The sequence below is a fragment of the Oncorhynchus kisutch genome, unplaced genomic scaffold (assembly GCF_002021735.2).
Source record: "Oncorhynchus kisutch isolate 150728-3 unplaced genomic scaffold, Okis_V2 Okis06b-Okis10b_hom, whole genome shotgun sequence".
Taxonomy (NCBI): domain Eukaryota; kingdom Metazoa; phylum Chordata; class Actinopteri; order Salmoniformes; family Salmonidae; genus Oncorhynchus; species Oncorhynchus kisutch.
Window position 1 is genome coordinate 21,350,853 of NW_022261983.1, and position 17,500 is coordinate 21,368,352.

The following is a 17,500-nucleotide window of genomic DNA, read 5'->3' on the forward strand; positions in this document are numbered from 1 at the left end:
GAGTCGTTGCAGCTAAAGGTGGCAAAACCAGTTATTGAGTGTAAGGGGGCGATAACTTTTCACATAGGGGCATTGAGTGTTACATAACCATGTTTATGAAATAAATTAAATAACTGTGTGTGTGTGTGTACAAGTGTACCTGATGATGGTGTGTAGCCGGGGGTCAGTGAACTGTGTTGTTCGGTTGTTGTGATCCACAAAGTAGATCCGTCCCGACACCGTGCTCCTCACCTCCCAGCCGGCTGGCAGCGGACCCAACTCCTCACAGCTCACACTGGCCAGGTCCCTGGACCAATCACAACACACCTTACTATCAGGTCCCTGGACCAATCACAACACACCTTACTATCAGGGGCCCTGGACCAATCACAACACACCTTACTATCAGGTCCCTGGACCAATCACAATACACCTTTCTGAGCTCTACACCAATCACAACACACCTTACTGAGCTCTACACCAATCAAAACACACTTTACTGAGCTCTACACCAATCAAAACACACCTAACTGAGCTCTAAACCAATCACAACACACCTTACTGAGCTCTAGGCCTTCCAACGGGATGCGTTCCAATTCAGGTAAGGTGGTAAGGGTTGAGGTAGTTGGGGAGGTAGGATAGATGGAGAGGTAGGGGGGTGTTAGAATAGAGGGGAGGATAGTAAGGGTAGAGGGTAGGATAGTGAGGGTAGGATAGTGAGGGTAGAGGATAGGATAGTAATGGTAGGATGGTAAGGGTAGAGGGTAGGATAGTAAGGGTAGAGGGTAGGATAGTATGGGTAGAGGGTAGTATAGTAAGGGTACAGGGTTGTATAGTAAGGGTAGAGGGTAGGATAGTAAGGGTAGAGGGTAGGATAGTAAGGGCAGAGGGTAGTATAGTAAGGGTACAGGGTTGTATAGTAAGGGTAGAGGGTAGGATAGTAAGGGTACAGGGTTGTATAGTAAGGGTAGAGGGTAGGATAGTAAGGGTAATGATGGTAGTATAGTAAGGGTAGTATAGTAAGGGTAGAGGGTAGGAGGGTAAGGGTAGATGGTAGTATAGTAAGGGTAGAGGGTAGTATAGTAAGGGTAGAGGGTAGGATAGTAAGGGTAGAGGGTAGGATAGTAAGGGTAATGAGGGTAATATAGTAAGGGTAGTATAGTAAGGGCAGAGGGTAGGATAGTAAGGGTAGAGGGTAGGATAGTAAGGGTAGAGGGTAGGATAGTAAGGGTAATGAGGGTAGGTTAGTAAGGGTAGAGGGTAGGATAGTAAGGGTAGATGGTAGGATAGTAAGGGTAGAGGGTTGTATAGTAAGGGTAGAGGGTAGGATAGGAAAGGGTAGAGGGTAGGATAGTAAGGGTAGAGGGTAGGATAGTAAGGGTAGTATAGTAAGGGTAGAGAGTAGGATAGTAAGGGTAGAGGGTAGGATAGTAAGGGTAGAGGGTAGGATAGTGAGGATAGGATAGGAAGGGTAGAGGGTAGGATAGTAAGGGTAGAGGGTAGGATAGTGAGGATAGGATAGGAAGGGTAGAGGGTAGTATAGTAAGGGTAGAGGGTAGGATAGTGAGGATAAGATAGGAAGGGTAGAGGGTAGTATAGTAAGGGTAGAGGGTAGGATAGTGAGGATAGGATAGTGAGGGTAGAGGGTAGTATAGTAAGGGTAGAGGGTAGGACAGTAAGGGTAGAGGGTAGGATAGTGAGGGTAGAGGGTAGTATAGTAAAGGTAGAGGGTAGGATAGTGAGGGTAGTAGGTAGACGGCTGGCTGTATGGTGGGCGTGTATTACCTGGGTATGCGTGGGTCATGCCAGGTGCTGACTCCCGTCTGTGTGTGAAGAAAATACACCTGTCCCTGCACCGTGGTGCGCTGCTCTGTAACACACACACATTACACAGAAAGGTCACACACACACACGTTGGACACAAACACACACTAGGGATAATAACACACACCTGTCCCTGCACCGCGGTGCGCTGCTCTGTAACACACACACGTTGGACACAAACACACACTAGGGATAATAACACACACCTGTCCCTGCACCGTGGTGCGCTGCTCTGTAACACACACACACGTTGGACACAAACACACACTAGGGATAATAACACACACCTGTCCCTGCACCGTGGTGCGCTGCTCTGTAACACACACACACGTTGGACACAAACACACACTAGGGATAATAACACACACCTGTCCCTGCACCGTGGTGCGCTGCTCTGTAACACACACTAGGGATAATAACACACACCTGTCCCTGCACCGTGGTGCGCTGCTCTGTAACACACACGTTGGACACAAACACACACTAGGGATAATAACACACACCTGTCCCTGCACCGTGGTGCGCTGCTCTGTAACACACACACACGTTGGACACAAACACACACTAGGGATAAATGCTAGCTTGCTACCGATGCCCTGGCTAGCTGTCTAAATCACCAACCAACCTCTCCACTCACCGGACCCTTTTGATCACTCGACTAAGCATGCCTATCCTTAATGTCAATATGTCTTGTCCATTTCTGTTCTGGTTAGTGTTTATTGGCTTATTTCACTGTAGAGCCTCTAGTCCTGCTCACTATACCTTATCCAACCTATTAGTTCCACCACCCACACATGCAATGACATCTCCTGGTTTCAACGATGTTTCTAGAGACAATATCTCTCTCTTCATCACTCAATACCTAGGTTTACCTCCACTGTATTCACATCCTGCCATACATTTGTCTGTACATTATACCTTGATGCTATTTTATCGCCCCCAGAAACCTCCTTTTACTCTATGTTCCAGACGTTCTAGACGACCAATTCTCATAGCTTTTAGCCGTACCCTTATTCTACTCCTCCTATGTTCCTCTGGCGATGTAGAGGTGAATCCAGGCCCTGCAGTGCCTAGCTCCACTCCTATTCCCCAGGCGCTCTCTTTTGACGACTTCTGTAACCGTAATAGCCTTGGTTTCATGCATGTTAACATTAGAAGCCTCCTCCCTAAGTTTGTTCTATTCACTGCTTTAGCACACTCTGCCAACCCGGATGTTCTAGCTGTGTCTGAATCCTGGCTTAGGAAGACCACCAAAAATTCTGAAGTTTTAATTCCAAACTACAACATTTTCAGACAAGATAGAACTGCCAAAGGGGGCGGTGTTGCAATCTACTGCAAAGATAGCCTGCAGAGTTCTGTCCTACTATCCAGGTCTGTACCCAAACAATTTGAACTTCTACTTTTAAAAATCCACCTCTCTAAAAACAAGTCTCTCACCGTTGCCGCCTGCTATAGACCACCCTCTGCCCCCAGCTGTGCTCTGGACACCATATGTGAACTGATTGCCCCCCATCTATCTTCAGAGTTCGTGCTGCTAGGCGACCTAAACTGGAACATGCTTAACACCCCAGCCATCCTACAATCTAAACTTGATGCCCTCAATCTCACACAAATAATCAATGAACCTACCAGGTACCTCCCCAAAACCTTAAACACGGGCACCCTCATAGATATCATCCTAACCAACTTCCCCTCTAAATACACCTCTGCTGTCTTCAACCAAGATCTCAGCGATCACTGCCTCATTGCCTGCATCCGTAATGGGTCAGCGGTCAAACGACCTCCACTCATCACTGTAAAACGCTCCCTGAAACACTTCTGCGAGCAGGCCTTTCTAATCGACCTGGCCGGGGTATCCTGGAAGGATATTGATCTCATCCCGTCAGTAGAGGATGCCTGGATATTTTTTAAAAATGCCTTCCTAACCATCTTAAATAAACATGCCCCATTCAAGAAATTTAGAACCAGGAACAGATATAGCCCTTGGTTCTCCCCAGACCTGACTGCCCTTAACCAACACAAAAACATCCTATGGCGTTCTGCATTAGCATCGAACAGCCCCCGTGATATGCAGCTGTTCAGGGAAGCTAGAAATCATTATACACAGGCAGTTAGAAAAGCCAAGGCTAGCTTTTTCAAGCAGAAATTTGCTTCCTGCAACACTAACTCAAAAAAGTTCTGGGACACTGTAAAGTCCATGGAGAATAAGAACACCTCCTCCCAGCTGCCCACTGCACTGAAGATAGGAAACACTGTCACCACTGATAAATCCACCATAATTGAGAATTTCAATAAGCATTTTTCTACGGCTGGCCATGCTTTCCACCTGGCTACTCCTACCCCGGACAACAGCACTGCACCCCCAACAGCAACTCGCCCAAGCCTTCCCCATTTCTCCTTCTCCCAAATCCATTCAGCTGATGTTCTGAAAGAGCTGCAAAATCTGGACCCCTACAAATCAGCCGGGCTAGACAATCTGGACCCTTTCTTTCTAAAATTATCTGCCGAAATTGTTGCCACCCCTATTACTAGCCTGTTCAACCTCTCTTTCGTGTCGTCTGAGATTCCCAAAGATTGGAAAGCAGCTGCGGTCATCCCCCTCTTCAAAGGGGGGGACACTCTTGACCCAAACTGCTACAGACCTATATCTATCCTACCGTGCCTTTCTAAGGTCTTCGAAAGCCAAGTCAACAAACAGATTACCGACCATTTCGAATCTCACCATACCTTCTCTGCTATGCAATCTGGTTTCAGAGCTGGTCATGGGTGCACCTCAGCCACGCTCAAGGTCCTAAACGATATCTTAACCGCCATCGATAAGAAACATTACTGTGCAGCCGTATTCATTGATCTGGCCAAGGCTTTCGACTCTGTCAATCACCATATCCTCATCGGCAGACTCGACAGCCTTGGTTTCTCAAATGATTGCCTCGCCTGGTTCACCAACTACTTCTCTGATAGAGTTCAGTGTGTCAAGTCGGAGGGTCTGCTGTCCGGACCTCTGGCAGTCTCTATGGGGGTGCCACAGGGTTCAATTCTTGGACCGACTCTCTTCTCTGTATACATCAATGAGGTCGCTCTTGCTGCTGGTGAGTCCCTGATCCACCTCTACGCAGACGACACCATTCTGTATACTTCCGGCCCTTCTTTGGACACTGTGTTAACAACCCTCCAGGCAAGCTTCAATGCCATACAACTCTCCTTCCGTGGCCTCCAATTGCTCTTAAATACAAGTAAAACTAAATGCATGCTCTTCAACCGATCGCTACCTGCACCTACCCGCCTGTCCAACATCACTACTCTGGACGGCTCTGACTTAGAATACGTGGACAACTACAAATACTTAGGTGTCTGGTTAGACTGTAAACTCTCCTTCCAGACCCATATCAAACATCTCCAATCCAAAGTTAAATCTAGAATTGGCTTCCTATTTCGCAACAAAGCATCCTTCACTCATGCTGCCAAACATACCCTTGTAAAACTGACCATCCTACCAATCCTCGACTTTGGCGATGTCATTTACAAAATAGCCTCCAATACCCTACTCAACAAATTGGATGCAGTCTATCACAGTGCAATCCGTTTTATCACCAAAGCCCCATATACTACCCACCATTGCGACCTGTACGCTCTCGTTGGCTGGCCCTCGCTTCATACTCGTCGCCAAACCCACTGGCTCCATGTCATCTACAAGACCCTGCTAGGTAAAGTCCCCCCTTATCTCAGCTCGCTGGTCACCATAGCATCTCCCACCTGTAGCACACGCTCCAGCAGGTATATCTCTCTAGTCACCCCCAAGACCAATTCTTTCTTTGGCCGCCTCTCCTTCCAGTTCTCTGCTGCCAATGACTGGAACGAACTACAAAAATCTCTGAAACTGGAAACACTTATCTCCCTCACTAGCTTTAAGCACCAACTGTCAGAGCAGCTCACAGATTACTGCACCTGTACATAGCCCACCTAAAATTTAGCCCAAACAACTACCTCTTTCCCAACTGTATTTAATTTTTATTTATTTATTTATTTTGCTCCTTTGCACCCCATTATTTTTTTATTTCTACTTTGCACATTCTTCCATTGCAAAACTACCATTCCAGTATTTTACTTGCTATATTGTATTTACTTTGCCATCATGGCCTTTTTTGCCTTTACCTCCCTTCTCACCTCATTTGCTCACATTGTATATAGACTTGTTTATACTGCATTATTGACTGTATGTTTGTTTTTACTCCATGTGTAACTCTGTGTCGTTTTATCTGTCGAACTGCTTTGCTTTATCTTGGCCAGGTCGCAATTGTAAATGAGAACTTGTTCTCAACTTGCCTACCTGGTTAAATAAAGGTAAAATAAATAAATAAATAAAAAATAACACACACCTGTCCCTGCACTGTGGTGCGCTGCTCTGTAACACACACTAGGGATAATAACACACACCTGTCCCTGCACCGTGGTGCGCTGCTCTGTAACACACACTAGGGATAATAACACACACCTGTCCCTGCACCGTGGTGCGCTGCTCTGTAACACACACGTTGGACACACACACACACTAGGGATAATAACACACACGCAGCCAAGACCAGCTAACCTGTAAACAGCCAAGACCAGCTAACCTGTAAACAGCCAAGACCAGCTAACCTGTAAACAGCCAAGACCAGCTAACCTGTAAACAGCCAAGACCAGCTAACCTGTAGCAGCCAAGACCAGCTAACCTGTAGCAGCCAAGACCAGCTAACCTGTAGCAGCCAAGACCAGCTAACCTGTAGCAGCCAAGACCAGCTAACCTGTAGCAGCCAGACCCTAACCTGTAGCAGCCAAGACCAGCTAACCTGTAGCAGCCAAGACCAGCTAACCTGTAGCAGCCAAGACCAGCTAACCTGTAAACAGCCAAGACCAGCTAACCTGTAAACAGCCAAGACCAGCTAACCTGTAAACAGCCAAGACCAGCTAACCTGTAGCAGCCAAGACCAGCTAACCTGTAGCAGCCAAGACCAGCTAACTTGCAAACAGCCAAGACCAGCTAACTTGCAAACAGCCAAGACCAGCTAACTTGTAAACAGCCAAGATCAGCTAACTTGTAAACAGCCAAGACCAGCTAACTTGTAAACAGCCAAGACCAGCTAACTTGTAAACAGCCAAGACCAGCTAACTTGTAAACAGCCAAGACCAGCTAACTTGTAAACAGCCAAGACCAGCTAACTTGTAAACAGCCAAGACCAGCTAACCTGTAGCAGCCAAGACCAGCTAACCTGTAAACAGCCAAGACCAGCTAACTTGTAAACAGCCAAGACCAGCTAACTTGTAAACAGCCAAGACCAGCTACCTTGTAAACAGCCAAGACCAGCTAACTTGTAAACAGCCAAGACCAGCTAACTTGTAAACAGCCAAGACCAGCTAACCTGTAGCAGCCAAGACCAGCTAACCTGTAGCAGCCAAGACCAGCTAACCCGTAAACAGCCAAGACCAGCTAACCCGTAAACAGCCAAGACCAGCTAACCTGTAAACAGCCAAGACCAGCTAACCTGTAGCAGCCAAGACCAGCTAACCTGTAAACAGCCAAGACCAGCTAACCCGTAGCAGCCACAATGTAGTTCACCATCCACACAACAGTATCTGTCTTGACTGGAGCAGCCTAGAGAAGCTAGCCAGGCTAATTGAGGCCACATGTTGTGCTTTCTCCACAACCCCATTCAGATTAAACAGCCTCCCTGTTGGTCAATAACACACACCTGGTCAATAACACACACCTGGCCCTGGTCAATAACACACACCTGGCCCTGGTCAATAACACACACCTGGCCCTGGTCAATAACACACACCTGGTCAATAACACACACCTGGTCAATAACACACACCTGGCCCTGTACCATTTGTAAATAACACAAACTCTCTCCGTCTCTCTCACCGTATCCCTCAGGTAGATCAGGTGATTGGTTGCCATGCGGTCGGTTCTGAGGGGTGTGGGTGTGTCTTTGGGAATCCTGGCCTCTGATTCGCTGAGCCTGGAGCCGGTTCTCCTGGTTGGGTGAATCCGGTGGACAGGTCCCGCCCCCAGCGGCGCCCGTGGGGTCTGAGTACGGCAGCGGCTCCTCACTGAAACAGCTCTCAAACACAGGCCTACACACACACACACACACACACACACACACACACACACACACACAGTGAGAGAGCCCTCCAACACACACAGTGAGAGAGCCCTCCAACACACACAACCACAGAAGGATCCTCACCCCTCATTCTCTAACAGTCCTCTACAGTCGACCACGGGTCCTCCGCTGCCCAAACCATCTCTGGTCTGGAGGCTCACTGGAAAACACAGTTAACACACATTACACACACAGTCTAGTACAGATAACCTTGTGGGGACACACAATTCAGCCCCAATCAAAATCCTATTTCCCTAACCCGTACTCTTACCCTAACCTTAACATAAACCCTAACCTGTACTCTTACCCTAACCCGTACTCTTACCCTAACCTTAACATAAACCCTAACCCGTACTCTTACCCTAACCTTAACATAAACCCTAACCCGTACTCTTACCCTAACCTTAACATAAACCCTAACCCGTACTCTTACCCTAACCTTAACATAAACCCAAACCCGTACTCTTACCCTAACCTTAATATAAACCCTAACCCGTATTCTTAACCTAACCCGTACTCTTACCCTAACCTTAACATAAACCCTAACCCGTACTCTTACCCTAACCCGTACTCTTACCCTAACCTTAACATAAACCCTAACCCGTACCATAACCCGTACTCTTACCCTAACCTTAACATAAACCCTAACCCGTACTCTTACCCTAACCCGTACTCTTACCCTAACCTTAACATAAACCCTAACCCGTACCCTTACCCTAACCCGTACTCTTACCCTAACCTTAACATAAACCCAAACCCGTACTCTTACCCTAACCTTAACATAAACCCAAACCCGTACTCTTACCCTAACCTTAACATAAACCCTAAGCCGTACTCTTACCCTAACCTTAACATAAACCCTAACCCGTACTCTTACCCTAACCCGTACTCTTACCCTAACCTTAACATAAACCCTAACCCGTACCCTTACCATAACCCGTACTCTTACCCTAACCTTAACATAAACCCTAACCCGTACTCTTACCCTAACCCGTACTCTTACCCTAACCTTAACATAAACCCTAACCCGTACACTTACCCTAACCCGTACTCTTACCCTAACCTTAACATAAACCCTAACCTGTACTCTTACCCTAACCTTAACATAAACCCAAACCCGTACTCTTACCCAAACCTTAACATAAACCCTAACCCGTACTCTTACCCTAACCCGTACTCTTACCCTAACCCTAACATAAACCCTAACCCGTACCCTTACCATAACCCGTACTCTTACCCTAACCTTAACATAAACCCAAACCCGTACTCTTACCCTAACCTTAACATAAACCCAAACCCGTACTCTTACCCTAACCCGTACTCTTACCCTAACCTTAACATAAACCCTAACCTGTACTCTTACCCTAACCCGTACTCTTACCCTAACCTTAACATAAACCCTAACCCGTACTCTTACCCTAACCTTAACATAAACCCAAACCCGTACTCTTACCCTAACCTTAACATAAACCCAAACCCGTACTCTTACCCTAACCTTAACATAAACCCAAACCCGTACTCTTTCCCTAACCTTAATATAAACCCTAACCCGTATTCTTAACCTAACCGGTACTCTTACCCTAACCTTAACATAAACCCTAACCCGTACCCTTACCATAACCCGTACTCTTACCCTAACCTTAACATAAACCCTAACCCGTACTCTTACCCTAACCCGTACTCTTACCCTAACCCGTACTCTTACCCTAACCTTAACATAAACCCTAACCCGTACTCTTACCCTAACCTTAACATAAACCCAAACCCGTACTCTTACCCTAACCTTAACATAAACCCTAACCCGTACCCTTACCCTAACCCGTACTCTTACCCTAACCTTAACATAAACCCTAACCTGTACTCTTACCCTAACCTTAACATAAACCCAAACCCGTACTCTTACCCTAACCTTAACATAAACCCAAACCCGTACTCTTACCCTAACCTTAACATAAACCCGTACTCTTACCCTAACCTTAACATAAACCCAAACCCGTACTCTTACCCTAACCTTAACATAAACCCTAACCCGTACTCTTACCCTAACCCGTACTCTTACCCTAACCTTAACATAAACCCTAACCCGTACCCTTACCATAACCCGTACTCTTACCCTAACCTTAACATAAACCCTAACCCGTACTCTTACCCTAACCCGTACTCTTACCCTAACCCGTACTCTTACCCTAACCTTAACATAAACCCTAACCCGTACCCTAACCCGTACTCTTACCCTAACCTTAACATAAACCCAAACCCGTACTCTTACCCTAACCTTAACATAAACCCTAACCCGTACCCTTACCCTAACCCGTACTCTTACCCTAACCTTAACATAAACCCTAACCTGTACTCTTACCCTAACCTTAACATAAACCCAAACCCGTACTCTTACCCTAACCTTAACATAAACCCAAACCCGTACTCTTACCCTAACCATAACATAAACCCAAACCCGTACTCTTACCCTAACCTTAACATAAACCCAAACCCGTACTCTTACCCTAACCTTAACATAAACCCAAACCCGTACTCTTACCCTAACCTTAACATAAACCCAAACCCGTACTCTTACCCTAACCTTAACATAAACCCAAACCCGTACTCTTACCCTAACCATAACATAAACCCAAACCCGTACTCTTACCCTAACCTTAACATAAACCCAAACCCGTACTCTTACCCTAACCTTAACATAAACCCAAACCCGTACTCTTACCCTAACCTTAACATAAACCCAAACCCGTACTCTTACCCTAACCTTAACATAAACCCAAACCCGTACTCTTACCCTAACCTTAACATAAACCCAAACCCGTACTCTTACCCTAACCTTAACATAAACCCAAACCCGTACTCTTACCCTAACCTTAACATAAACCCAAACCCGTACTCTTACCCTAACCTTAACATAAACCCTAAGCCGTACTCTTACCCTAACCTTAACATAAACCCTAAGCCGTACTCTTACCCTAACCCGTACTCTTACCCTAACCTTAACATAAACCCTAACCCGTACTCTTACCCTAACCTTAACATAAACCCAAACCCGTACTCTTACCCTAACCTTAACATAAACCCAAACCCGTACTCTTAACCTAACCTTAACATAAACCCTAAGCCGTACTCTTACCCTAACCTTAACATAAACCCAAACCCGTACTCTTACCCTAACCTTAACATAAACCCTAACCCGTACTCTTACCCTAACCTTAACATAAACCCTAAGCCGTACTCTTACCCTAAACTTAACATAAACCCGCCCAGTGAGGCGGCAGGGTACCCTAGTGGTTAGAGCGTTGGACTAGTAACCGGAAGGTTGCAAGTTCAAATCCCCGAGCTGACAAGGTACAAATCTGTCGTTCTGCCCCTGAACAGGCAGTTAACCCACTGTTCCTAGGCCGTCATTGAAAATAAGAATTTGTTCACTGTGTGTGCTGACTTGCCTAGTAAAATAAAGGTAAAATTAAAATTAAAAATAAATAAAAGTGTACAGGCAACGGTAGGCAGGCTATTATGGAAACGTGGAGGCAATTATTTTATAAAGTCTTCCTAATAGGCCATTGAAACCAGCATTTCTCTCCTGTTTAATTGTTTTTCATATCAACTTTCTTTCACTGTCCAGAAGCCACAATCCATGTCAGTTCTCGTTTCAGTTCGCTGCAGCTAGCGACTGGAATGAGCTGCAACAAACACTCAAACCGAATAGTTTTATCGCCATCTCTTCATTCAAAGACTCAATCATGGACACTCTTACTGGCAGTTGTGGCTGCTTAGCGTGATGTATTGTTGTCTCTACCTTGTTGCCCATTGTGCTGTTGTCTGTGCCCAATAATGTTTGTACTAGGGATGTGGTCGATATTAGCTAAAAATGTAAACATCGGTATCGACCCGAAGTCTAGTTTAAAGCCGATGTCAAAGCTGACGTGCATACCTACATACCGTAGGTAGATGACGTGCATACCTACATACCGTAGGTAGATGACGTGCATACCTACATACCGTAGGTAGATGACGTGCATACCTACATACCGTAGGTAGATGACGTGCATACCTACATACCGTAGGTAGATGACGTGCATACCTACATACCGTAGGTAGATGACGTGCATACCTACATAACGTAGGTAGATGACGTGCATACCTATATAACGTAGGTAGATGACGTGCATACCTACATAACGTAGGTAGATGACGTGCATACCTACATAACGTAGGTAGATGACCTACATAACGTAGGTAGATGACCTACATAAACGTAGGTAGATGACGTGCATACCTATATAACGTAGGTAGATGACGTGCATACCTACATAACGTAGGTAGATGACCTACATACTGTAGGTAGATGACGTGCATACCTACATAACGTAGGTAGATGACCTACATAACGTAGGTAGATGACGTGCATACCTATATAACGTAGGTAGATGACGTGCATACCTATATAACGTAGGTAGATGACGTGCATACCTACATAACGTAGGTAGATGGCGTGCATACCTACATAACGTAGGTAGATGGCGTGCATACCTACATAACGTAGGTAGATGACGTGCATACCTATATAACGTAGGTAGATGACGTGCATACCTATATAACGTAGGTAGATGACCTACATACTGTAGGTAGATGACGTGCATACCTACAGAACGTAGGTAGATGACCTACATACTGTAGGTAGATGATGTGCATACCTACATAACGTAGATAGATGACGTGCATACCTATATAACGTAGGTAGATGACGTGCATACCTATATAACGTAGGTACACAGCGTAATGATGCCATGTAAAATGTTGCACTACACGTGCAACACAGCGTTCCTAACCTAGCCCACAATGTCTGCTGTGTGGATGGAGCAGTCAACAAGTCAAACAGTCATTTGAAAGAGTAAGAACATTTCAGGTTTCTGTACAGCACTTTGAGATATCAGCTGATGTAAGAAGGGCTTTATAAATAAATTCGATTTGATTTTCAGCTAGACAACTCAAAGGTGAAATCCATAACACCAAGTTAATGGGATTCATTGACAATCATCCGTTCTCTGTCGTGGATGATGTTGACAATCATCCGTTCTCTGTCGTAGAGGACGTTGACAATCATCCGTTCTCTGTCGTAGAGGACGTTGACAATCAACCGTTCTCTGTCGTGGATGATGTTGACAATCATCCGTTCTCTGTCGTAGAGGATGTTGACAATCATCCGTTCTCTGTCGTGGAGGATGTTGACAATCATCCATTCTCTGTCGTAGAGGACGTTGACAATCATCCGTTCTCTGTCGTAGAGGACGTTGACAATCATCCGTTCTCTGTCGTAGAGGACGTTGACAATCATCCGTTCTCTGTCGTAGAGGACGTTGACAATCATCCGTTCTCTGTCGTAGAGGACGTTGACAATCATCCGTTCTCTGTCGTAGAGGACGTTGACAATCAACCGTTCTCTGTCGTGGATGATGTTGACTTTAGCGACTGATCGAGCACCGATTCTGGGTTGTGCATCAGGGGTGCATCATGTTCTCGTGTACAGTCGTGGCCAAAAGTTTGGAGAATGACACAAATATTAATTTCCACAAAGTTTGCTGCTTCAGTGTCTTTAGATATTTTTGTCAGATGTTACTATGGATACTGAAGTATAATTACAAGCATTTCATAACTGTCAAAGGCTTTTATTGACAGTTACATGAAGTTGATGCAAAGAGTCAATATTTGCAGTGTTGACCCTTCTTTTTCAAGACCTCTGCAATCCGCCCTGACATTTTGTCAATTAACTTCTGCGCCACATCCTGACTGATGGCAGCCCATTGTTGCATAATCAAAGCTTGGAGTTTCTCAGCATTTGTGGGGTTTTGTTTGTCCACCTGCCTCTTGAGGATTGACCACAAGTTCTCATTGGGATTAAGGTCTGGGGAGTTTCCTGGCCATGGGCCCAAAATATGGATGTTTTGTTCCCCGAGCCACTTAGTTATCACTTTTGCCTTATGGCAGGGTGCTCCATCATGCTGGAAAAGACATTGTTCGTCACAAAACTGTTCCTGGATGGTTGGGAGAAGTTGCACTCGGAGGATGTGTTGGTACCACTCTCATATGCACTCACACCTGCCTGCTGCCATACCTGAGCAGGCTCTGTACTGGTGGTGCCCCGATCTCGCAGCTGAATCATCTTTAGGAGACGGTCCTGGCGATTGCTGGACTTTCTTGGGCGCCCTGAAGCCAACAACATAACAATCTGGAGTATATGCAAATTGCCATCATACAAACTGAGGCAGCAGACTGTGAAAATTAATATTTGAGTCATTCTCAAAACCTTTGGCCACGACTCTACACACTACCAAGTGCGCTATTTTTCAGATGTTGCCCTACCGGAGTTACACAGTAATAGTGTCACTGCTATTAGCTTAAGAAAATACTATGGATTGCCGTTTGGGTCTTTACGTGTCAGAAAAGAGAAAAGATACATCAAATAAACACAATTTGACATTAACACAATTTGACGCGTTAAATAAGCTTTTAATTTGACACGTCAAATAACACAGTTCTATTATAGAATGTTGTGTGTTCTGAATCTGCACGTTCAAAGCCAAGCAACACCACTACTATCAGCACTGTCAAAGCTGCACAAGAAAAGTCTGCAAACAAGCTAACACTGGCCACAAACGATGTGTTTACAATACCGCGTTGGGTAATAAAGCATTATTTGTTAGAACGCAACTTCTGGGGTAGCTAGCGTTAGCTTGGTACCTAGCTAGCACCAATACAACCAGCCTGAAAACAATGACCAGTAGAAACTGCAGTCATTTTCATTATTCTTAGCAATGATTTAGGAATCCTTGTGAGTAAGTATTAGCTAGGAAGCCTCTTGTTGTTCGGCTATTGAAATTGAACTTCAGTTCATTAAAATAAATAGCTAGCCAGCTACTTAACCCTGTTGCCCAAAGCTAACGTTATAAGCAGCCAGCTAGCTTCATCTGGCGAGTGAGGCTCGACCGGACCGGGTTATGTGTTGTGAAGCTAGCAACAATAAGGATTAGGCACAATAGTGGAATTTGCGATTTGCCTTCAAAATAAAAGTACTTATTTGAAAGTGATGCAGAAGGTAACAATTGGTGGAATCATGCCATATTTAGACTAGATAATGTTAAACAAGGTTGGAATGTGAAGCAATGAAATAGGTTATCAGTCCACTCGGTGACGCCTGCAGAACACAACCGTGAAAAGTTTACGCAAATATTAACGTTGTAGCTCTTATCGCGGGACTGTGACTGTGTAAAATCACCTCCCCAGTCAGCCTATTGTGTATTTTGACATTCATATTGCACTGTACAGCTTTACCTAAGGATTGGGGATCAATGATATGGGGTAACAGTCTACTCAATACCCAAGATATTTTTTCCCAACGTCCTCCTCAGAGTTTTCAGACTCTAAAACAGCCATATGCAGTATTGTTTTTCCTCAGGAATAGTGTTCAATATAAAACAGGTTGACAATAAATGTGGCTCAATTCACAGTTGTTTCAGAGTCCCGCAATAAGAGCTATGATGCTAATGTTCTCTGGGTGTCACGGAGTAGACTGATACCCCATGTCATTGACCCACAATCCATAGGTAAGGCTGTACAGTGATATAAGGATGCTCCCAATGCAACTCTAAAGTATAATACATCCAGTGTGATTTCAACAGATTTTTGTCAAATTAACAAATCATTGTCCTTTGTTGATTTTATATAACAACATTCCAACCTCGTTTAGCATGATCTATTCAATTATGGCATAATTCTACTATTTGTATTCATTTGCATCACTGTCAATTACATACTTTTATTTTGAAGGCTAACCGCAAAGTCCACTATTGTGGCTAATCCTTATTGTGGTTAGCTTCACATAGATGGGTCTGACCATTAATCAAATAAGAACTGTCTTATAAATTAGGGTTGCTTTAAGATGATGACACCTAGCTACTGAAACAGATGTTAGCCAGCTAACTATAGCTACTGAAACAGATGTTAGCTAGCTAACTGTAGCTACTGAAACAGATGTTAGCTAGCTAACTGTAGCTACTGAAACAGATGTTAGCTAGCTAACTGTAGCTACTGAAACAGATGTTAGCTAGCTAACTGTAGCTACTGAAACAGATGTTAGCTAGCTAACTGTAGCTACTGAAACAGATGTTAGCTAGCTAACTGTAGCTACTGAAACAGATGTTAGCTAGCTAACTGTAGCTACTGAAACAGATGTTAGCTAGCTAACTGTAGCTACTGAAACAGATGTTAGCTAGCTAACTGTAGCTACTGAAACAGATGTTAGCTAGCTAACTGTAGCTACTGAAACAGATGTTAGCTAGCTAACTATAGCTACTGAAACAGATGTTAGCTAGCTAACTATAGCTACTGAACCAGATGTTAGCTAGCTAACTGTAGCTACTGAAACAGATGTTAGCTAGCTAACTACAGCTACTGAACCAGATGTTAGCTAGCTAACTATAGCTACTGAACCAGATGTTAGCTAGCTAACTATAGCTACTGAACCAGATGTTAGCTAGCTAACTATAGCTACTGAAACAGATGTTAGCTAGCTAACTACAGCTACTGAACCAGATGTTAGCTAGCTAACTACAGCTACTGAACCAGATGTTAGCTAGCTAACTATAGCTACTGAACCAGATGTTAGCTAGCTAACTATAGCTACTGAACCAGATGTTAGCTAGCTAACTATAGCTACTGAACCAGATGTTAGCTAGCTAACTACAGCTACTGAAACAGTGTTCAGTCAGTCTTACCTACGATCTGTCCCCGTACTGCATCACTGTCTGATGGATTCAGCTTACACAGATCCAACCGCTGGTCTGGAAAGAGAGAGAGAGAGAGACATTGAATGAGTTACAGGACAAAATAAAAACCCTCCAACCCAAAAAGGCCTGTGGTGTTGATGGTATCCTCAATGAAATGATCAAATATACAGACAACAAATTCCAATTGGCTATACTAAAACTCTTTAACATCATCCTTAGCTCTGGCATCTTCCCCAATATTTGGAACCAAGGACTGATCACCCCAATCCACAAAAATGGAGACAAATTTGACCCCAATAACTACCGTGGAATATGCGTCAACAGTAACCTTGGGAAAATCCTCTGCACTATCATTAACAGCAGACTCGTACACTTCCTCAATGAAAACAATGTACTGAGCAAATGTCAAATTGGCTTTTTACCAAATTACCGTACAACAGACCATGTATTCACCCTGCACACCCTAATTGACAACCAAACAAACCAAAACAAAGGCAAAGTCTTCTCATGCTTTGTTGATTTCAAAAAAGCCTTCGACTCAATTTGGCATGAGGGTCTGCTATACAAACTGATGGAAAGTGGTGTTGGGGGTAAAACATACGACATCATAAAATCCATGTACACAAACAACAAGTGTGCGGTTAAAATTGGCAAAAAACACACACATTTCTTCACACAGGGTCGTGGGGTTAGACAGGGATGCAGCTTAAGCCCCACCCTCTTCAACATATATATCAACGAACTGGCGCGGGCACTAGAAAA

General features: G+C 44.6%; 1 protein-coding gene across 2 annotated transcripts in view; it reads right to left on the reverse strand.

The window, feature by feature from the left end:
• Window positions 1–17,500, reverse strand: part of smurf1 (SMAD specific E3 ubiquitin protein ligase 1) — a 62,238-nt gene that overhangs the window by 23,722 nt on the left and 21,016 nt on the right. For both annotated transcript variants that reach the window (XM_031813954.1, XM_031813953.1), the window contains exons 5-9: window positions 16,727–16,792; window positions 8,037–8,112; window positions 7,709–7,920; window positions 1,765–1,849; window positions 140–286 (exon numbers count right to left, since the gene is read on the reverse strand). In XM_031813954.1, the coding sequence (XP_031669814.1) occupies window positions 140–286; window positions 1,765–1,849; window positions 7,709–7,920; window positions 8,037–8,112; window positions 16,727–16,792 (586 nt within the window). The remainder of the gene's footprint in view (window positions 1–139; window positions 287–1,764; window positions 1,850–7,708; window positions 7,921–8,036; window positions 8,113–16,726; window positions 16,793–17,500) is intronic.